Raw genomic sequence first — 23,636 nt, forward strand, 5'->3', positions numbered from 1 at the left:
AAGTGGGTGAATAAAACACATCCTACACACTGCACAAGGCATCGCTGGGAAAAAGGATAACAATATAAGGAAAAACGGCTTTATTACAGTGAGCGACGTTGGCTCTAACACTGTTATCAAGCAAGTGATGAACAGAATGTGGATAGAGAGGCATGCATACAAAGTGGGAGGAGATGATTGTACCGAGGTACAATTAGAATGAGGACTGCAGTAGTATAGAGAAACAGTGAACAAAAGCAGCACATAGCCTGAGAATTAGATGAAAGAACACGTGAAGGCTGCAGTATAAACAAAAGTGATATTGAAGTCTGAAGTATGACTGATATGGATCATTGATGCGTTGATAGTAAGCAGGAGATGCACAGTACAACCAAAAAGTTATTGAGAGAATTTAAAGATTGTACATGTCTTTTTTTCATTCATTACTCACGTATTAAATGTGAATATTAGCAGACCATAACTCCAGATTCAAAGAGAGGTGATCAGTTAGTATTTTGTCAAGTCACCATAGGAAGCAATGTTGACTTCAATGCGGCGGGCATACTACTGATCAAAGAAGTTAGAAAGTCGTAGTCCATGCTGTACCAATATCGGACCACCTCTTCTTTCATTTCAGCAATATTTGTCAGAATTTTCTTATTGACACTTTCCTTCATAAGTCCCCAAAACATTTTCTATTGGATTTAGGTCAGGGCTATAGCTTCGCCAATCTAATAATGTCATATTTGGGTCCGAAACCAAGCCTGTAAATGCTTTGAACGATGGTTTGGGTCGTTGTCCTGCTGGAAAATACAAAAATTTCCATAGAACACGTGAGCAGATGGAAGTAAATGTCCCTCGAGAATATCTGTGTACCGCTCACTGTTTATATTCCCTTCAATACACAGAGGGGCGTTGCCCCAACACATATATGCCACCCCACACATTAAATTTCGGACTGTACTTTGGGCGCTGATACAAAGGTGTTTCAGTTTGTTTGGTCCAGAATGTCAGTGTATTAGGAAACAGCCACACAGAACTTTCATCTGAGATAATCACATTGTCCCAGTTAAAATTTCTATGCTATAAGCACCAGTTCAACCTTCGCTCCTTTTTGTTCAGGTTTCATGATCGGTGATGGAATTCTTGACTTTTCTGCCAACCCATTGCATGCAGCTCAGTTCTAATTGTCTCTTTACAGACAGCCACATTTCCTCTATCAATCATATCCAGCCTTAAGTTTTCTAAACTCCTTCGTTTGTTTTAGAAACAAGAATACCAAGCCGCCTCCTGTCACCAACAGTCAATTTTCTGGGCCTACCTGCGCCTCCCTTGGTGCTCAATGCCATATCCATTTGCAAATCATTTTCAAAACACGATAAACAGTGTACAAAAGGATTTGTCATCGGCAACCCATGTTTGTCGGAAGAGGCGGCTAAGGGGATCGTATCCCAATTGCGTAGATCGATGCTCATGGCGTTGGTCACTGGATTGTTTGATCAAGACTCGATAAGTTACAGACGGCCCAAGTACAGCTGGAATATTGCGGAGTGCTGCGTTAACCACTCAAGCTAACGTTCGAACACTGACGATGCTCGCTATGGACAATACTTAATAGCACTTAATAAGTCCCAAATAATTCCCTCATTAAAGCGTCCACTATAAGCAACAGTAAGGTTTAACAAAGCAACAGTAAATTATAAGAAATTAATTTGCAAACGTGGTGAAGTTGCCGCGATTGTGATAGACAGGCCTAGCGATAACATGATGTCCGCAACTCTCTGTTTTCTGTTAATGCTCATCGGCAGACATATCTGGCTGACTATTCACTCCAAACAAAGGATATGAAAAGATATTCATAAACAGACAATACCTGACATGTGTCATGGTTCAATTACAGTAGGTCATCCTGCATATCTGTATTACAAAGAGCCACGAACTGGGGCTTCTGTCCATGACAGCCTGTTCTAATATTTGATCAATGTCGTAATTTTGGGAGTTACGTTCGAAAAATGGTGAACGGTACTCTTTGATGGCTGGAATGATTTTTGTTATTAAAACCGGCACGGAATCTAAACATGTCTCACTTTGTACACGCACCTTTCATTTAAATTTAAATACTCTGATATCATGCTTACACGCAATATACAGAAACCCGTCCCCATCAAGACAGATATCACGAGGATATTTCAGACCATCCTGTTGTGTGAGGACATCCCTGACAAACTGCCCTGACTCGGTCAGCTGAATCACCTTGTGGGAGTTGCAGTCTACAAGCAGGATATCTCCTGTGCTGGTTGTTGTGATACCCCACGGATTTATCATAGCTCTGTCTCCTGTGGGAGTGTAGGTGAAAACAGCTTCTCCTTCACTAGTCACAGATACGAGGGATTTTACTGATGTTTCACTGACTATCAAGTTGTTATTACTTGTGACATGGATACAGTCTGGATTCTTTATGACACCCGTGTTGATAGACTTCAGTATCTTCCCTGTCATGTCCAGTATGTCCACAGAGTGAGACTGTAGGCATGTACCTGCCACCAGCTGTGAAGGACTCAGACAGGCTAGAGAGAAGTACTTTTTTCTTGTTTGGATAGTTGACATCAATACAGGATCTGGTGTAACATCCACTGTAACTATTTCCCTACTGTTTGGAACACAGACAGCTATCCGACTCTCACTTAACTTTGCTATTTGACAAGGACCACTGGAAAGCAGCAGATGATAGCCATGCGTATTTGGTTTTGATGTTTGATATGTTTTGATGCTGTTGTTTAAGTGATCTGCAACTACTGTTACTTTTATACCATCAACAGTCAACACTGTGACGCCAAACATAACAGTATTCAAACGGTCATCATCTGCCTTACAGTCAATAGTGTGATGTAGAACAGGGGTAGACTGGTGGTCACTGACACCACCGACAACTTCAACCTTCCCTAGCTGTAGCTCATCCACTGCTTTACTCAGCTTCTCCATGTCGTGAGTGAATACAACCTTTCCTGGCGCTGGTCGGTTGTCCTTGTCTCTGTTGTCTGTCGACTCCTCACCCACCGACTCATAGACGGCATACATGTCCATCTCACAGTTGGACGTGACAGCAGTGGCTGTGAACTCATACTGTTGCTGGTACATCTGCAGATCAATCTCCTGGGATGTTATTTGTGCTTGTAATTCCTGTAATTGTTCATCAGTAGATCGGTCGACTTTATCAAGGAGTTGTTTCTCCTTCCGTAAAATCACTTCTACCACAGTCTGTCGTAATTTTCTGATTTCATTTCTGATACTTTGCGCATTTGTCTTTATTTCTTTAATTTCAGATTTCTTGAAGATTACCTCGTTTTCTGAAGTTGTCATTTTAATTTTCAGTTCTTGATTTTGATTTGACAGGTGTTCTCTCACAACAGGGGTCATGTTATCTAAAGTATCAACATCGTCACATTTCCTGTGTTTTATACTACAGCATGTATGACAAATGGCCATCCTACAATCCTTACAGAACAACTCGATCAGTTTGTCTTTGTGGATTTTACACATAAAGCGTTGCTTGGCTTTTCTTTTGGTAGAATTAGACACACCCACAACTTCATGGTCACGTGACATTGGCATCATGTTGTGCAACTTCAGACATCCATCACAGAAGACATCGTCACAGATGGAGCACCAGGAGGTGGCAGGGGTTGTCTTCCCTTGTGTTTTGCAAACACTGCAGTTATTAACATCGCCAGCTGTAATAACAAACACATTCGATCTATTGGCATCAGTAACAAGAAACAGCAAGGACATTTACACTAGAGACCGCAATTACAAACAGCGGTCATATCAGCCAGGTTTTTGTGCTGGCACACGGCTCCAGGTAATTTTTCAACATCAAGAGTACGTACTCCTTATTTTTTTGCAATATATGAGTACTGGAAAAACTTAAGAGTACATTTAGAGAACTGAATGGAATTGAATGGCGTATCGATAATGTTGTGTTTTGTTTCATATATGCACCACAACATTGCTAGTCTTGTGTAAACACGTCAATAAACAATAAAACAATACTTTTCAGATAAGTACGTCTGTAAATGATTCTAAGACCCACACCGTTGCTGTGGTGCGTATCTGCTTCGTTTTCTAATTTATTTCCTACCGCATCGGGCATATTTTTATCCATACATACGCCGATACCGCCCTTATCTGGAGCCCTGCTGGTACATACATGAATAACTTCAAATTTCTTCGTATTAAACTGTGTTTGTTGCAGAGAAAGGATACGTGTCTGCTGATAGAAGCTTTAAGGTTGTAGACTGAACTTTATTACGAAGGTATTTAGAAATAAACTAAACAAAGTATTCTTAATATATCTGGAGTAACGAATTGTGTTTGAAAAAGAAACGAGAATTGTGTTTGAAGAAACACAATAAGGGACCATGCATAATTTATGGCTACGGGGTGATGATGATTTTTATGGAATAGCAAGTAGAATGTGAATGACATTCACCCCACCCCCATCCCCTACCAAAATTTATACACAAAGCAAGTGACCCCCATGCGTGTCATGTACAAAATCAATGCCCCCGCCCGCATTTATGGACACAATTGCTGACCCCCTTTTAAATCCTCCCACTTTTTAGCCATAAATTGTGGATGGTCCCTGAGGTTATCCAAATAGTTTTTGGCGACAAAACCCTTTTCCATTTCATGTGAAAGCTCTGCTAAAAGCTGAGTCGATTGTACAGTTGTGACTAAATCCTGAGTATCGTTTATCGTGTGAATCACGTGTTTGGCACTGCATTCAGCAGTATGACAGCTGTACGGTGCAGTCTGGAAACATCTGGAAGTGTTTTTCGCCACTGCTATTGTCCAGTGTATCCATTCCATAATATGCTATTGGACAGATTAGTTACCTTCTGTCCCTGGTCCAAAGTCGTCCATCAGCCCCTGTATGACGTGGCTTGGTTTCAGCTGACTGACCCACTCCTCTACTGGACTGTCAGGGGTGGTCACCTTCGTCAGTTGTCTACAGGAGGGACATGGGATGGACTTGGCTTGTATTGCTTCAGGCTGTGTGTTGGTGTATTTCAACAGACAAGACTTACAGAATGTGTGATTACACTGAAGTGTGGCAGGGTCTGTGAACACCTCCGTACAGATGACACAGGTGAGGTGGTTGTCTGTCAGTTTCTTGGCGGTCGCCATCTGAAGTACACAGATACTTTAGTTTAGTCAGAGTCAGTTTTCAACTAGAATGAGGAAAACCATCAGTATTTGTCACAATACCAAATGTCAGTAACGTCTGTGACCAAAGAAACACGGGCCAACTTATTTCATGGCACTGACTGGGTATTGCCCATGCACCCAGCAAATCAGAACTCTCAGATCATCAACACAAATACCCTATCCTCACTTTGCGTCCACCGCCACGTCCTAAGATTACTGTCATTCTTGTACTGATCAGCTGACACAATGTGCTATCTCGTCATGTTTCCCGACCAGGTCACGCAACCATACAGTGATCTACCATCTCAATTATGTATGTACAGATAGATAGGACCAAACATTATACGCCTCGTCCTTTGTGTTTATCCATCAGTACATACGTAAATGCACTTGTTGTAAGGTGAGGTGAGGTGAGGTGAGTGTGAGGTGAGGTGAGGTGAGGTGAGGTGGCATGAAAGTGGGTTTAACGTCGTGCTTGAGAATATTTCGCTCATATGACGACGTGCATGCGTATGTATGTGTATGTGCGGCTTCTTGCACTAGCCCAGACTGAAGCTGGTTTGATAGTGCTAGCTCACCATGATTCCGAGCCGACCAGTCCTTGTTGTACCAATTAATGCCGAGCACCAGGCAGGGACAAACAAGTACCAATTTTGACGTCTTTGGTATGACGCGGTCGGGGGTCGAACCCGCGACCTTCCGCTCTCCGGGCGGACGCTCTAATCACTACACCACGGAGGCGGTCGCACTTATTGTGAATGCAGGAAGGATATGTATTTTGTTCATTCCCTAATGTAACGAAATTTACAAATCTTTCATTTAAAATTTTACATGAATGCATCAAGCCCATCGTACAGCAAAGTAACCTAAATTAGGCATGCGCAGAGAGTTGTCATAGGACGTAACAGTTTTGGAAAAGGGAGATAACTCTGGTTACTTTAGCCATTTTACCTCTCGTACGATGTATACATTTACCTCTCATACCCTGTTGAGTGAAATAACAGGATAGACATGAAAATCATGCTGTGTCCTTTAAGGGATATCAGAATACGTACATAAATACTGCTTAAGGAACAACTGTTTTAATCATAAAGCATGGATAGAAAATACATATGAGTGAGGTCTAACCGAAACTAAAAGAAAAAAGGTGATTCAGTATAAGATTTCAATCTATAAGGTGCGACTACAAAACGTTCAAGATCATCTTTCATTACTTACATTACTATACAATGAGTAACACGTGTCAGTAGTGTGGTGTACGGGACTTCACGTATGTGTTGTACTCTGTGGGATCAAAGGCATACAGTTGGTGTGTTTAGTATAGTATGATGTTCAAGCAGAGCACCCTCATCAAGTTTTAATCTGATTAAGATATATCCTCGTGTATTCGCTATTATAAGGAATATATTACACAAAAGTTTGTAGATGGTAATTAAGTACATAGGGTAATCCTCGACAAATACCAGGAATGTTAGGGACGTTTACAATGAAAGTAGTGAATGTTAACATCCGAATGTATGTTTGTAACGTCAGACATAAACGAAACCACATTCCCCATCCAGGTGTAATTCCCCATATCCATATATATACTAAACGCCAAAAGAAACGTTACCCTCCTACTAAATGAATTTGTAACTATTTTCAACTGGCGTTGTGATGCGTGGACGTCCATTTCTTGATCTGTCTACGGTGACCCTAGTCTGTCTGTAGCGCTGAATAAGTCTTATAACTGTGATACGGTAGCATCCGAGGGCGTTGGCAACAGCATTGTATGTCGACCCCATCTGAACCATCCCAATGGCTCTTTTCTCTCTCTTCAGCTGTTAATCGTGGCATATTTCTCGCACTTGTATATCATATCATGCATTCTAGTCTCTCTTTGTACCCTATAGAATCATTCCACACGTGAAATTTATGCACATACTGTTTTAATATTGCTACGTTTAGGCGATTGATATTGCTATGTGTTAACAGAAAATGGAAAAATGTTACTTTGCAAGCATAAATGTTAACAAAGATAATTGTAGATGTTCCTAAACACTTTTTCACAATCTCAAAGATACGTTTTACTTGTTTTCACTAATACTAATCAGCACAAAATGTGTTAAAAGACTGAAATCATAGGAATAATTCTTTTACAATTTTACACACTCTACAACAGTTGTTTCTTGTTTTAATAGTTGAGAAATGGTGGCTTTGAATGGTTTATCTTTGGCTCAAAGCAGAATTGTATTTCAACCTTTCTGGGGACATCTAGATCACTGTTTTTGGTTTGTTTCGGCATGGTCGAAAGTAGGACAATTTATCTCTTCTGAAAAAGATGCATTTAGTTTTTCAGTAATTCATTAAGGAAGGAAGGTAACGTTTCTTTTGGCGTTTAGTGTCTATAAATAGACATACCTACCGACCCTCCCCAACACACACGCCCCTGCCCCCACCCCCTCTCCTCGTATGTCGCTGGCTGACCTGGTCCATGCAAGTCTATCGGGCTTGTTTCGTAAAGGGACACAACTCTGATGTAAACGTGTCTACTGCCACGATGCCTTGTCATTCGTCACCACTCGCCTCTTTCCGTAACCTCCAAGAAGATATTCGGCTTGTCCCGGAATAACACGAGTTGGTCACGCATGGATGCCTTGTGTATTTTTGCTTGCTTGCCTTGTTCAATGTCAGTTAATGTTGATTTCACAAATACTGTGTAGTAAGGCATCCTGGGGGGCATTCGTGACCAACTCGTATTATTCCGGGACAAGCCAAATAGCGACTCGTGCCCCTCTGGGAGGATTTCATATTGGCGCATGAACATCAGAACTACTTTAAACAGGAACGATAACTCAATTCTTGTTTGATTCCAATGGTACTTAATATCACCGAAGTATTCATACATTGCAGTGCTGTTTGTGTTTTTTTAAGAATTAAACCTTTTTGATACAACTAAAAGAAGGGGAAAACTTATTTGTTACAGACTTATTCTCACGTAATTATTATCAGATGTTCACCTTATATTTCCAAATATATTTCTAAATAGGATTTGATAATCACCATTGGGACTTGTTTTATTAAGTATGTAAATACAATTTATAAAAGCTACATTAAATCCCAAAGCAGAAACTCAAAAATGACCTTAAAATATTTCTCAAACTGAACATTCGTGTAACCTTGCTGTCATACCCCAAGTGGAATATTAAATGAATTCGCTGAAAAATATATGAATGACCAAAAAAAATGTCAGACTAAAATATTCCCGGAGATGAGAAATATAGAATCTATGCCCAATGTTAAAGGTTAAAGTTGATCAGTTACATGCAGATATATGTTTAATATTATTGTTTTGAAACTCGAAGCGATTTAGAATTACTTTTCCGAAAATGTTGGGAAGCGCACATTACAATCTCCATATAGCAAGCCCGCAATATCGTCAGAAATACCCTCAGTTGGACCCATGAGAGCCGTTTTGTCAACACACGCACGTGCGTGTATTTGAATCTCTCACCGTCAATCGCATGATTCTTATCGAAAACTTCATAATAGGCAGCAAAATCCTGTTAGCTCAGTTCTTTGTACTTTCAATATGACGATATATATTTTTTCTGATTATTTAAACAATGCCATAATGCCATAATCGATTTAAGTACTCAGGATTATTTTTACCAAAGCACCGCGTTCTGATTGGTTTGTCGTATTTTCGCACATAACAAGCATCGGGAGGGGGACGAGTCTTCTTGGAAAGAGGCGGAAAGAGGCGAGTGGTGACAAATGAGGTACAACTGTGTTGAAAGTGGCCGATTGTGTTTCTTGTAACTGTGATACGGTAGCATCCGAGGACGTTGGCAACAGCATTGTATGTCGACCCCATCTGAACCATCCCAATGGCTCTTTCTCTCTCTTCAGCTGTTAATCGTGGCATATTTCTCGCACTTGTATATCATATCATGCATTCTAGTCTCTCTTTGTACCCTATAGAATCATTCCACACGTGAAATTTATGCACATACTGTTTTAATATTGCTACGTTTAGGCGATTGATATTGCTATGTGTTAACAGAAAATGGAAAAATGTTACTTTGCAAGCATAAATGTTAACAAAGATAATTGTAGATGTTCCTAAACACTTTTTCACAATCTCAAAGATACGTTTTACTTGTTTTTCACTAATACTAATCTCAGCACAAAATGTGTTAAAAGACTGAAATCATAGGAATAATTCTTTTACAATTTTACACACTCTACAACAGTTGTTTCTTGTTTTAATAGTTGAGAAATGGTGGCTTTGAATGGTTTATCTTTGGCTCAAAGCAGAATTGTATTTCAACCTTTCTGGGGACATCTAGATCACTGTTTTTGGTTTGTTTCGGCATGGTCGAAAGTAGGACAATTTATCTCTTCTGAAAAGATGCATTTAGTTTTTCAGTAATTCATTAAGGAAGGAAGGTAACGTTTCTTTTGGCGTTTAGTGTCTATAAATAGACATACCTACCGACCCCTCCCAACACACACACACGCCCCTGCCCCCCCCTCTCCTCGTATGTCGCTGGCTGACCTGGTCCATGCAAGTCTATCAGGCTTGTTTCGTAAAGGGACACAACTCTGGAAGTAAACGATGTCTACTGCCACGATGCCTTGTCATTCGTCACCACTCGCCTCTTTCCGTAACCTCCAAGAAGATATTCAGCTTGTCCCGGAATAACACGAGTTGGTCACGCATGGATGCCTTGTGTATTTTGCTTGCTTGCCTTGTTCAATGTCAGTTAATGTTGATTTCACAAATACTGTGTAGTAAAAGGCATCCTGGGGGGCATTCGTGACCAACTCGTATTATTCCGGGACAAGCCAAATAGCGACTCGTGCCCCCTCTGGGAGGATTTCATATTGGCGCATGAACAGCTTGGGAACTACTTTAAACAGGAACGATAACTCAATTCTTGTTTGATTCCAATGGTACTTAATATCACCGAAGTATTCATACATTGCAATGCTGTTTGTGTTTTTTTAAGAATTAAACCTTTTTGATACAACTAAAAGAAGGGGAAAAACTTATTTGTTACAGACTTATTCTCACGTAATTATTATCAGATGTTCACCTTATATTTCCAAATATATTTCTAAATAGGATTTGATAATCACCATTGGGACTTATTTTATTAAGTATGTAAATACAATTTATAAAAGCTACATTAAATCCCAAAGCAGAAACTCAAAATGACCTTAAAATATTTCTCAAACTGAACATTCGTGTAACCTTGCTGTCATACCCCAAAGTGGAATATTAAATGAATTCGCTGAAAAATATATGAATGACCCATTCCATTCTTTCCCTTCCTTCCTTCCATTCCTTCCATTCCATTCCTTCCTTCCTTCCTTCCATTCTTCCCTTCCATTCCTTCCTTCCATTCCATCCTCCATTTCCTTCCTTCCTTCCATTCCATTCCATTTCATTCATTTCCATTCCATCCATTTCCATTCATTCATTTCCTTCCTTCCTTTCCTTCCTTTCTTTCTTCCTTCCTTCCTTCCTTCCTTCCATTCCTTCTTCCTTCCTTCCTTCTTCCTTCCTTCCTTCCATTTTCTTCCATTCCATTCCTTCCTTCCATTCCTTCCTTCCTTCCTTGTGCGTATTTATTATCGACAGTGTTCACCGTCTGCTGCGGCGGGTTGGGCGGTTTGAAGATGATTCGATTACAAGGTGGGCAGGTCGGCAAATTGCGCTATAACGACATGGGATGGACTTGACGGGCCGTCAAGGAGGATCAAATTCCTCGGGCGGGTTGAAGAACCGGTTTGGTGCTACGACGCGATGCATCTCTGGCGGCGTTGCGAACTTCAAAATGTTCAGTCATAAACAATAAAATATGTTTCGTAACCATGACTCCTGCTGGAGTCCTCATCGGCAGAGTCGGTTGCGCTGCGAAGGTAACGCCCTAAAACAAAGTAACGAACTGGTAATGAGCACCAAAGCAATCAGGCGTCGCGTACCGGAGCAAACGGCGCCGGAAGCGCTGGCGGGCCAGATATGGTCGGCATGGCAGGGGTTTGATTGAACAAGGAAAAGAACGATGGTGCCAGAGGCCAGGACATTGTTTTTCAGATGGATTTCTTCGGCTTTCGTGTATTCAGGTTATATATTTGTTCGATTTCTTTTAAGCAACAGGAGGGGTTTAACAAAGCAACAGTAAATTAAAATAAATTAATTTGGAATCCTGGAGAAGTTGCCGCGATTGTGATAGACAGGCCTAGCAATGACATTCTGTCTGACACTCTGTTTCTGTTCGTATGTTAATGCTCATCGGCAGATATATCTGACTGACTATACATTCCAAACATAAACTCTATCAAAAAGAAACGCAAACCCTGTCCTCAGATATGAAAAATTCGTTTGAAATGAAGTTATTGCTTCCAAACTAAATGTTATTCGAATGTATTGAAATTGATACACGTAATTAATGAAGATTACTTTCATCCAAACAACTGCATTTGTACGCATAAGTGTATTTTATTGCTTATTCCGCCACAACGCATGAAATGACCCTCATGGTGACTTCGCACAAAAAAACACATGCAACTCATGCGAAATGGCAGTTAATGTAGGGGTGTATAAAAAGCCCGTATGTGCTTTCGTATTATATTCATTCATTTGTCGCATGAAAAGCTGTGTGAAAAATGCCACGATTGAGTGCTGCTGACCGAAATATCGCCATTGGTCGTGTTCGAGCCGGAGAAAGTTTTGGAACTGTTGCACGGCACCTAAATGTTCACAAAACAACGATATCCCGACTTTGGAGCCGCTACAACAACTTCAATTTGACTAACGATCGCCCGAGAAGTGGAAGGCCAAGAATCACGACCCCCTTCAAGATCGGTACATCCGGGTCCATCACCTGCGTAATCGGCATGCCCTACCAACCGTGACTGCTAAGCACACAAATACCAGGTTTGAGGAGAGTGTCAGCTCAAACGATTAGGAACCGTCTGAAAGAAGCGGGTTTTACGTGCCTGTAGACCAGTTGTTGGACCTGTACTACGCCCCCTAAGCATCTCCGCCGACGACTCCAGGTGGTGCAACAACGTAAGGATATGGACTTTACAAAACTGGAGGCGCATCTGGTTTTCTTTGATGAATCCTGTTTTCCTTTGCAACATCACGACGGAAGAAAACGTGTGTATAGGAGACGTCATGAACGTTTTGCGCCCATCTGCGTCCGACAGGGGGACAGATTTGGCGGAGAAAGCGTTATGGTTTGGGGATCCATCTCATACAACCAGAAATCAGACTTGGTGATCGTTGAAGGGAACCTGACAGCCCAACGTTACATCAACCACGTATTACAGCCTCACCTTCTCCCGATTATTGACCAACAGACACAGATTTTTCAACCAGACAACGCCCGGCCTCATACTGCACGTGCAACGCAGGAGGAGTGGAGAGCCATTCCCCAGGAAAGAATCCGGCGTCTTATCCGTTCTTGTCCAAGGAGATGCCGTGCAGTGATTGCAGCTCGTGGTGCTCATACGAGATACTGAGAAAGACGCCCCCCTGGTGACAAACTGGTGTCTGTGAGATGACTTTTGAAATGACAATTTTAAACATGCCCATCTTGGTTATTATTCTGCCAAATTTCAGACTTCTGTCTTAAATAATAAAAATGCTGTGTCGTCTTAAAACTTCAGATCAAAATCTCTAAAATACAGGGGTTGCGTTTCTTTTTTGACAGAGTTTATTTCAAGAACGTGTATTTGAAAAGATATTCATACACAGACAATACCTTAGTTCTTGGTCAGCTGACATGTGCCATGGTTCTATTACAGCAGGTCATCCTGCAACACTGAATTACATAGAGCCACGAGCCGGGGCTTCTGTCCATGAGAACCTGTCCCATAGTTGATCAATGTTTTACTTTTGGGAGTTAATGGTTAAAGGTACTCTTTGACGCTTGAATATTTTCGGTACGGGCCTTAAACCCTCACTCTCACTTTGTAAACGCATCTTTCATTAACATCTGATACCTTTCATTTAAATCTGAATACTCTGACATATCGTTCACATGTAACATACAGAAACCTGTCCCCATCAAGACAGATACCGCGAGGATATTCCAGACCATCCTGTTGTGTGAGGACATCTCTGACAAACTGCCCTGACTCTGTCAGCTGAATCACCTTCTGGGACTCCCGGTCTACAAGCTGGGTATCGGTGCTATACAAATGTATGTATGTATGTATGTATATATATATATATGTGTGTGTGTGTGTGTGTGTGTGTGTGTGTGTTAGTGTGTGTTAGTGTGTGTGTGACGTATGTATCTATCTATGTATGTGCTGGTTGTTGTGATACCCTGTGGATATTTCAGACTGAGACTGTAGGTTTGTACCTGCCACCAGCTGTGAAGGACTCAGACAGGCAAGAGCTATTTGCAAAGGACCAGTGGAAGTATCAGGTGAATACCATACGTATTTGGTTTAGTGGTATACATGATAGGGGGGTACGACCACAGTTCCACTGAGACGTTTATTTATGGTTAATTTAGCTTCCCTGAATGGTTAGAAAGGGTTGTTGTTTGTCCGTGGAGCATCGTTGTTTAACACCAAAAAAAATTTAGTTTTTTATTTTGTATATATATTTTATGCTTTATTTTCACATATTTTTTTTACTCATCGCGTCTCGGAAAGCATAGCATGACGTGACGATCGTCTTCCTTTTCCGTCCAAGGGGAGCAGCAAAGGTGTTCCAATTGAAACACAAATGGTTTATTCCCCCACGGGCTATTAGCCCACCAGCGTAAAAAACTCAATGATGTTCATATTGCGAAACGATTCATCGCAAATGATTCATTGGGCATATCCACAAACAAAACTAATCCATTCAATTCATCCAGTTGGTCTGTGTGTTTCGTTGCGGCAACTTTCGAAAGGTGTAATTTCCCTCCAGAATGTCCAATGTTTTTCGCATGTCTTCGAAAGGAGGAACTGGCACTTCCATTTTTAATACACATGTAAAGTTAAATTGATTTGTTATATCCACTTGCAAAGTCAAATGTCTAAAAGGTTGTTTTATACACTTGCAAAGTCAAATGTCTAATTCATTCGCTCTATTTTTACACCAAAAACATTTTGGTACTTTTCTTTCTGTAATATAAATAGTTAGCGATGTTGTTATGGATGGGGTTTTTGTCATAAATTCATCAAAGTCGGCTAAGGAATAGGTTGAATAAGAGTTAGGGCGATGTCGGATATTGATACTATAATCGACTAAAGCATCAATGAGAAGTTGTAACCATTCGCTGCCGACCAAACCTAAACTATCAGAAAGGGTGGTGAATTGACCTCGACTAATCACTCGGCGTAAGGGTGAATAAATATCGAGTCCATTGACGTTCACCCAGACGTGATTGCACAACCGTTTCTCGATCAATTTCCACATGATGATAATATACTGTAAATGGTTCAAATTTTTAATAAATAGGTAATACCGTGTCGTGGGGTACGACGAGCAATTCCTCTGGTACGAATCCTCTGCTCGTCTTTAAGAAAATACAAATGGGGTTCGTCTTCTCTGATATCCACTCGATCAATATGATCCGTTTTCATGGACCACACGGGGTCCGTGGCACGAAGTCTATCCCCTCCCTCGAGTTCACCGGGCTGGTATAAATACCTCACGCTGATCGGACCCGACCCAACAGTTTCTTCTCTGTATTTTTAACCTCCCTTTGGTCCTAACCTATTTCATTTTAATGGCCTCGACGTGTTTTCTTTTCGATGAGTCGTGTCACTTCCTTGGTGATCGCCCTAACCACTTTCCCACACTGAGTGAGTGAATGAGTGAGTGAGTGAGAAAGAACCTGACCGGGTCTTCGGCGTGACGAGCGAACGCTTTAACCACTTGGCAACCCCACTGCCACTTTTCCCTTATTAAGCTGCCGCATGCTGAATAATACTCAAAACAGCAGCCCACTGTGTAATATGTTTAATGTTACTTTGGTTTGGTAAACATTGTTACGATTCTACATTGTCTCGTCCCTTGTCTCATTAACAGATACAAAAACACTAACGAGATACGCTTTAAACATATAGTTTCATTTCATGTTGTTTTTCCTCCATTTTTAATCAAGGCCACACTTGGATTCAGGATAGATATGCTCCCACCAACCTGTGTGTAGCAAGTTACGACATTGTGCAGCAAGTGGTCTGTGTCTATGATATCCTTGATCATTGTAGTCCTCAGTCATTGCTCTTAATATCAATCATTTGATTATATGGTCGATTATAGTATTACGGTTTACACGCCACCACCAAGAAGCAGGAATAGTGCTACCAAGAATAGAACAAACGTGTGATAGGGTTAGAAACAGTCTTCAGCAACCCATGACTGTGGTAAGAGGCGGCTAACGGGATCCCAATTGCGTAGAGCGATGCTCATGGTGTTGATCACTGGATTGTTTGGTCCAGACTCGATTACTTGCTTATTTACTTACAGACCGCCGCCGTATAGCTGGAATATTGCTGTGTGTGGCGTTAAACAACAAACAAACAAAAATTCAATCCCAAATAATTCACTCATGAAAGCGTCCACTATAAGCAACAGTATGATTTAACAAACCGACAGTATATTATAAGAAATTATTTTGGAAACCTGGTGAAATTCCCGCGATTGTGATTGACAGGCCTAGCAATAACATGAAATCCGCCACGCTCTGTTTTCTGTTAGTATGTTACTGCTCATAGACAGACATATCTGACTGACTATATAATCCAAACACGGTATTTGAAAAGAAGTGGTCATGTGGTACAGTTCTATTACAGCAGGTCATCCTTCAATTATGTATACTACGTAGGGCCAGGAACTGGGGTTTCTCTCTGTGACAGCCTGTTCCAATATTTGATGAATGTATTAATTTTGGGACTTACTTTCGAAAAATGGTGAACGGTGCTCTTTGACGCTAGAATGTTTTCTTGTCATTAAACTCGGCACGGATTCTAAGCATGTACACGCATCTTTCATTTAAATATGAATACTCTGACACAATGCTTACATGTAACATACAGAAACCCGTCCCCATCAAGACAGATACCACGAGGAGATTCCAGACCATCCTGTTGTGTGAGGACATCTCTGACAAACTGACCCGACCCGGTCAGCTGAATCACCTTGCGAGAGATGCGGTCTACAAGCAGAATATCTCCTGTGCTGGTTGTTGTGATACCCTGTGGTCGTTTCAAAGCTCTGTCCCCTGTGGGAGTGTAGGTGAAAACAGCTTCTCCTTCACTGGTCACAGATACGAGGGAGTCTATTAATCCTTCACTGACTATCAAGTTGTTATTTCTGGTGACATGGATATAGTCTGGATTCTTTATGACACCCGTGTTGATAGACTTCAGTATCCTCCCTGTCATGTCCAGTATGTCCACAGAGTGAGACTGTAGGTTTGTACCTGCCACCAGCTGTGAAGGAGTCAGACAGGCCAGAGCGTAGTACGTTTTTCTTGTTTTGATAGTTGACAGCAATACAGGATGTGGAGTAACATCCACTGTAACTATTTCCCTACTGTCTGGAACACAGACAGCTATCCGACTCTCACTTAACTTTGCAATTTGCCAAGGCCTATTGGAAAGTAGTAGATGATTGCCATGCGTATTTGTGTTTGATGTGGGAAACGTTTTGACTCTCTTATTAAAGTAATCTGCAACTACTGTTACTTTTATACCCTCAACAGTCAACAATGTGACGTCATACAAACGAGAAACCCCATCATTTGCCTGACAGTCAATATTGTGATGTAGAACAGGGGTAGACTGGTGGTCACTTACACCACGGACAACTTCAACCTCCCCTAGCTGTAGCTCATCCACTTCTTTACTCAGCTTGTCCATGTCGTGTGTGAATACAACCCTTTCTGTCGCTGGGCAAACACTGCAGTTATTAACATCGCCAGCTGTAATAACAAACACGTTAGACGTTTACACCAGCATGAGTAACAACAAATAGCAAGGACATTTACATCGGAGACCTTAATAACAAACAGCAGATATATTTACAGCAGTCTGTTATGACAAATATCACCCAGGTTTTTGTGCTGAATATAATAACATATTCATTATTATTTTGAAATATCTTGGTATCATAGTGTCTTTGGTGCAGAGAAAAAGATAAGTGTTTGCTAACAGAGGCTTAAAGGTTGCAGATTGAATTTATTTAATTTTTTTAATAAAATAAACTCAACAAAATGTTCATGATACATCTGGACAAACGAATTCTGTTTGAAGAAACCCTTTCCATTTCGTAAGCAATCAGAGTCGATTGTACAATTGTGACTAAATCATGAGAATGTTTGTTTTTTACGCTGCATTATTACAGCTGTATGACCTGGTCCAGAAACAATCGAGTGTTTTTCGTCACTACTATTTCCACATTCATGGGGCTAATTATTCATTCATATATTTTACATGATATGCTAATTGAACATGAACCTATTGATAAGTTACCTTCTGTTCCTGGTCTAAAAGTCGTCCATCAGTCCCTGTATGACGTGGCTTGGTTTCAGCTGACTGACCCACTCCTCCACTGGACTGTCAGGGATGGTCACCTTCTTCGGTTGTCTACAGGAGGGACATGGGATGGACTTGGCTCGTACTGCTTCAGGCTGTGTGTTGGTGTATTTCAGCAGACAGGACTTACAGAATGTGTGATTACAGTGAAGTGTGGCAGGGTCTGTGAACACCTGCCAGATGGCACAGGTGAGCTGGTTGTCTGTCAGTTCTTGGTGGTCGCCATCTGAAGTACACAGATACACAATATACTTTAAATAAACATATGGGTGGAGATAAAGGATGAAAGTCAGTTTTCAACAAGAATGACGAAAATCATCAGTATTTGTCACAATACTGGATGTCAGTAACGTCTGTGACCGCAGAGACACGGGGCATCTTACATCGTAGCACTGACTGGGTACTGTCTATTTATTATGTATCCACTGCCAAACAGCAAATCAGCCCTCTCAGATCACCAACACAAATTCCCTATCCATTTAATCCTATCCAGCATTAATCAGGACTTCACGAAAGGAAAGCCATCGATTGTCGCCATTGGAAGCCTTTGATCAACAGAAGCCAAGGGTACTACATGTCAACGGAGTACGAAGAATTACCCAAGCCAAAGACTCTATCATAGCACCGTATCAGCTTGATTCTACTTAGTCCCTTCTGCTTAGTGGTTCATCACCTGCGCAATTATGTGCTACTGATTCAATTATAATTCCATTACACGCTGTTGTTAATGTTAATCTGCTGTTTATCATAACATATATTCGTGGCAATGGAGGAAATAAAGTATATCTATCTGTCTGTCTGTCTATCTATACTTATCACCTAGTTGCAGTCACTTTCTCTATATATCTATCTGTCTGTCTGTCTGTGGCTGTCTGTCTGCCTATCTATTCGTATCACCTAGTTGCAGTCACTTTAATTTCTATCTATCTATCTGTCTGTTTGTCTGTCTGTCTGCCTGCCTGCCTGTCTATCTATCTATCCATCTATACTTCTCATCACCTAGTTGCAGTCACTTTTAGCTTGATAACGATGTAAGAATCTAGAATCTTCAAAAAAAAAGAAACGTAAAAGTCATTTTAGAAGAATTTATTGCGTTAGTTTAAGAGCAAGATGTTATGTAATTTCAATGGTAAAAAATGTGAAATATCAAACATTCCGCTCTTGCGGAATTCTTCCCCACTCTTCATGCAATGCGATGGCCATGCTGGAACGACTCCCTCTGTCGGTCCATAATCGGAAGCATGTGATGTGCAAGGACTTCTTTGATGTACCGATTTCTTTGTGTGCTGGATATCGCATTCAACACCATGACACTTTCCTCACCGAATCTGTCGAATGCAATTAGGGGAAAACGTTCATTTCTCCGACGGTAAACACGCTGTCTTCCATCTCGCTGGGAAAGAAGAAATCGTGATTCATCACTGAACCAGGTTCGTCTCCAGTTCCTAAGGTTCCAGTTCCTGACTCTACGACACAACCGCAAGCGATTGCACCGATAGAAGCCTCTCAAGACAGGGGCGACAACTGGCCTTCTTGGTTGAATCCCCACTTCACGCAATCGATTCCTGACAGCTTGGTTGGAAATTCTTCTCAAACCAGGGATGCTTTGTGCAGAGTCCACGGCTGTGGCAAGACGATGACGCAAGTAAGCAGCCCGGATGTAGCGGTCCTGGGCTTGGGTGGTAACCCTTGGACGGCCGCTTCTCGGGCGATCTTGGGCGGAACTGGATCGCAGGAAACGATCCCAAACGCGAAATATGGTGCTCTGATAAAAAGCAGACCGCGACTCCCCAGCTTTAAGGCGACCTATGGCGATTTTTCGATTGGCGACACTCAGTCGTGGCATGATGATTTCCTCTTTTCCAGGCAAAAACGAATGACAAAATTAAACACATTTGCCTTTTTATAATGATCAATACCGCATGCTTTTCCGCTTAGTTGCACGTGCATTTTGCTTTGCATGTTTTCTTGATGATGTTTTGGTGAAAATTACATCAAACGCTTCTAAAACAAGGGGTAAAGTTAAAATTGCCGCTTTTTGAGCTGAAGCTGGTTATAATCAATTTACTTTGGAAAGAAATAGCACATTTGTATTGTTTGGGCCGCAGCTACATGAGTCCAATATTCTCAAAATCTTATTTTTTTAAGAGTGTATAGTGCCACAGTAAAAGTGAATATGTTTGTGCAGGAAATGGCTGATATCAGTTTTCAGTGGATAGTGGGGTTGACGGGCAAAATCACGATCTGATTACCAAACAGGTCAAGACTGAAATTTCAATCAAAATTTTACATTTTCAGAGACTAAGTCTACCTATCACAGGATAGTGACGTCCGAGACTCGTGGAGGTGCGTGATCGTCAGTTAGCGTCCACGACCACGCCTCACCATAGCGTCCATTTTGTCTACAGATAAACTGGCATTCCTGTGCTGATCAGCTGACACAATGTCTTATCTCGTCATGTTTCAAGGCCGAACAGACCCGGGAAGATCCGGGGTAGAATTCGTCTTCAGTAACCCATGCTTGTCATAAGAGGCGACTAACACTGACTTGGTTGACACATGTCAACGTATCCCAATTGCGTAGATCGATGCTCATGCTGCTGATCACTGCATGTCTGGTCCAGACTCGATTATTTACAGACCGCCGCCATATAGCTGGAATATTGCTGATTGCGGCGTAAACCTAAAGTCACTCACTCAACACCAAACACGCAACCATACAGCTATGTAAAACCTCAGTTAGGTATGTTTACACATTGCATCAGCAGATCAGCAAAGGAATGCGAGTAAATCTGTAGACAAAATGCTTATTGGCAATCGTCACCAGGGGTTGTTTGGGGCTTTTGGCGACGAGAACGTGCTATCACAGCGGCCATTTTGTCTGCTGATAAACTGGCATTCCTGCGCTGATCAGCTGACACAATGTGTTATCTCGTCATGTTTTACGCTTGTCTGCAGATGTTTCACTGTCGTGATAGCTGACTGACCTATTTCTGAGAGTGTGCTGCAGCCTTTCGTATCCATTTTCTAGACCTAATGCAAACAATTAACTGCATTTTCTGTGCTGACGTCACGTATTTTCTCGTAATGCATTCATAAAAAAAAACGTGACGTAACATTTGAAGTTACATGTACATATTCACACATGTTCAGATGCACCACATTGGGGTTGGGACGGGTAACCCGTGAAGGGTGGGTAATGATTTGGATCCGTCTAAATACCCGGACCCCGTTATGATCATGAGACTAACAGTTTAAACAATGTAACATGTTATTCTTTCATTATTAAAAGGTTGTATTGTCTTTGAAGATTTATAGACATAATTTACAGTCGCATGTTTTGAATGTAACATATGGTTAAGATATTGAAAAACTCGAAATTTTAGCTTCCGAGCTGAAGAATATATTGCCATTTCTTACAAATTTGATGTCAGGAATTAACATAACGGGTATCCGTGTAGGGTCGAGTAATAGGGAGTGGGGTACCCGGGTACAAAATTTGGACCCGTCCCATTGAATGTTAACAATTAATTGTTAACGTCCATCAAAGAAACATGATGACGAATTATTGTTAATTCTTATTAAAATCTTGATGATGACAAATGATGATCACTTTTCATTAAAATCATTCTCTCTCTGTGTTGTTATGTCTCTTAAGTGGATTAGTCCATTGTGTGGAATAGGTAACAGGCAGTGGATTAACAGTGCAACAGACCGTAAACTATGTTGTTATAAGCTGTAGGGGTAGTGGCATGTAGGGGTAATGGGGGGTTACCGTCCCAGCCCTACACCACATTATTGACACGTGCACCTGAGTTTCAACACTGCACATGGTAGCACTAATACAGTGGTATGTATGCGATAGTGGTAGCTGGGATGTTCATATAAAGGAACACAAGGACCTTAGTTAAACACCCCCTGATATATATCTCACGATTGAATGAGCCCCGATCTTAACCCTTTTTAGCATATCTGGGACATGAGTGGTCGTCATGTGCAACACAGGGACCCTCCTGTACAAAACCTGGCCTATTTGGAAGCTGCTTTACACGATGAATGGCATAGACTGCCCCTTCAGACGATCAGGATGCCGACAAGGGGTATGAGGAGGAGATTGCTGGCTGTCATACAGTCGCATGCAGGTTACACTCGGTATTGACCTTGAGGTTACACTTCAAATTGACATTTTGAATGTTCACATTCAACGGCATATCGAACATTAAACATTCCAGGCTCATACTTGTACAGACATGGTTTTGTATGAAAATCAGTGTTGTTGTTTTTTCTAAATAAAGAGCAATAATCATCATAAAGTCAACAAGGATTCCAGTCATTTTGAGCTTTTTATGAGTCAAAGGATCATACAGGTCAGAAAAACTCATGTTTTTTCCATCGGGTCACCACGAGAAGTTTTATGTACGCGTTGAAAACCTATCATTGCAAAAATACAGGGGGTGCTTAATCGAGTTATTTGTGTATATATCCATTAATACAAACATAAGTGTACTTATTGCCGGTGTAGAAAGGATCATTATTTTGTTTATGCCACAAAACAACAAGAATATTTACAAACTCGCATATTAAAGTTTACATGAATGTATCAACCCCTTCACACGATGACGTAACATCCAATTGCAACTAAGGTATACGGAGAAAAATAGCTGTTCACCAACGACTCCTCACTGCAGTTCAGACTTTGGACTTCCGAGCAGCTATGGGGAAAGGTAGATAACTCTCGTTGTCGTATTTTCATGTATTAGCGATCGACAGGAATGCACCTCGACTGAGCATGCGTGGAAATGATGGTGAGTTTGGATACATGAATGGCCACATACGTAATTAAAAAAAACAACGATCTTAATAATGAATAATGGATAGAAAATACATTTGACTGACTTCAAAATGAAACCACAATATTGATTCATTTTCTGATTTGTAAGGCGCTGCTATTATCTTTGAAAACTTAATTGTTTTAATTTCTTGCAGAATTATACTGAAAGTAAATTTAAACAGCTGCTTTATATTCACCCACCACACACTCAGCCATGTAGTGACCTCCGATCTCTGATTAAACATCTCAGGGCCACTTGGGCACAGCACCTTATCACTGCGATGATTGAAACTCCCATACTCTAACATAGACTCTCATCGTAGTGTTAGGATTGCTTTGTGCAAGTGCGCCCAGGTTAACCAAAATTACATATAAACGCACTAGTTTGTTTTTGCAGAATTTGGTATGTCTTGTTAATGTATACATTTGGTCAAACAGCCATTATTTTTAGAACTATGTACAAAAAGTATGCTTAATTGTCTTTTTTTACTTAATGAGGTTAGTCCTCTCCCCAAACTGTGTGTATAACCTGTATAAGAACATGCAATAAATCACTTAGTGTCATGAGGTAACAGTACATACACATTCGATGACTACATTCCACCCTCATCACCAATCCCCTCCCCTTTCGCACCCCACAAACGCACATGCAATTTCCTCAACAATCACAACAACGGTCTTAATACAAAACGTAATCTATAGATTTGTACAATGTGCACTAAATGCTTGACATACCTCTATAACTACAGCGTTATGAACAGGTTGTCTCTCTGCGTCTCACTTCCTAGTTGGTGGACTTTATCAACTCTGAGTCACATGACGTGCCTTTGATCACGTGGTTTGTTGACAGCTGTGTACTTCCGCCTGTTGATAGTGACCTGAGGAGCTGCGCTCAGAGTTACCTCCTCTTTGTTATGCTTCCCTTTGTTTTGCTTCCGGCGGGTGCTGTGAGAAATTTCTCGATCATTGTGTTGTGGGGTAGATTTTGCTGGATTTCTCCAGAACTGTATAATGGATGTACAAACGGTGGTTTCGAGACGATCGACACGACTTTGAGGACTGTTTTGGATTTACGCTC

General features: G+C 41.1%; 1 protein-coding gene and 1 long non-coding RNA gene across 3 annotated transcripts; both read right to left on the reverse strand.

Moving 5' to 3' along the window:
• Nucleotides 1-1,565: 1,565 nt before the first annotated feature.
• Nucleotides 1,566-13,423, reverse strand: LOC124277008. Its single transcript, XR_006898714.1, has 2 exons — nt 13,189-13,423; nt 1,566-2,079 (listed from the first exon to the last, which is right to left on the reverse strand). It is a non-coding gene; the product is annotated as an uncharacterized LOC124277008 (long non-coding RNA).
• On the reverse strand, nt 1,566-23,318 carry LOC124277003 (E3 ubiquitin-protein ligase TRIM56-like). 2 transcript variants are annotated; one of them, XM_046712658.1, is made up of 3 exons: nt 23,294-23,318; nt 4,875-5,166; nt 1,566-3,710 (listed from the first exon to the last, which is right to left on the reverse strand). In XM_046712658.1, exons 2-3 carry the CDS (start codon nt 5,164-5,166, stop codon nt 2,083-2,085), a joined length of 1,920 nt encoding a protein of 639 aa, XP_046568614.1. In that variant the 5' UTR covers nt 23,294-23,318; the 3' UTR covers nt 1,566-2,082. The 2 variants fall into 2 exon arrangements, with proteins under 2 accessions (XP_046568614.1, XP_046568613.1); XM_046712657.1 differs by lacking the exon at nt 23,294-23,318 and adding an exon at nt 15,029-16,176.
• Nucleotides 23,319-23,636: the final 318 nt, after the last annotated feature.

Source organism: Haliotis rubra, unplaced genomic scaffold, assembly GCF_003918875.1.
Source record: "Haliotis rubra isolate DU_JTF1 unplaced genomic scaffold, ASM391887v1 Scf2166, whole genome shotgun sequence".
NCBI lineage: Eukaryota > Metazoa > Mollusca > Gastropoda > Lepetellida > Haliotidae > Haliotis > Haliotis rubra.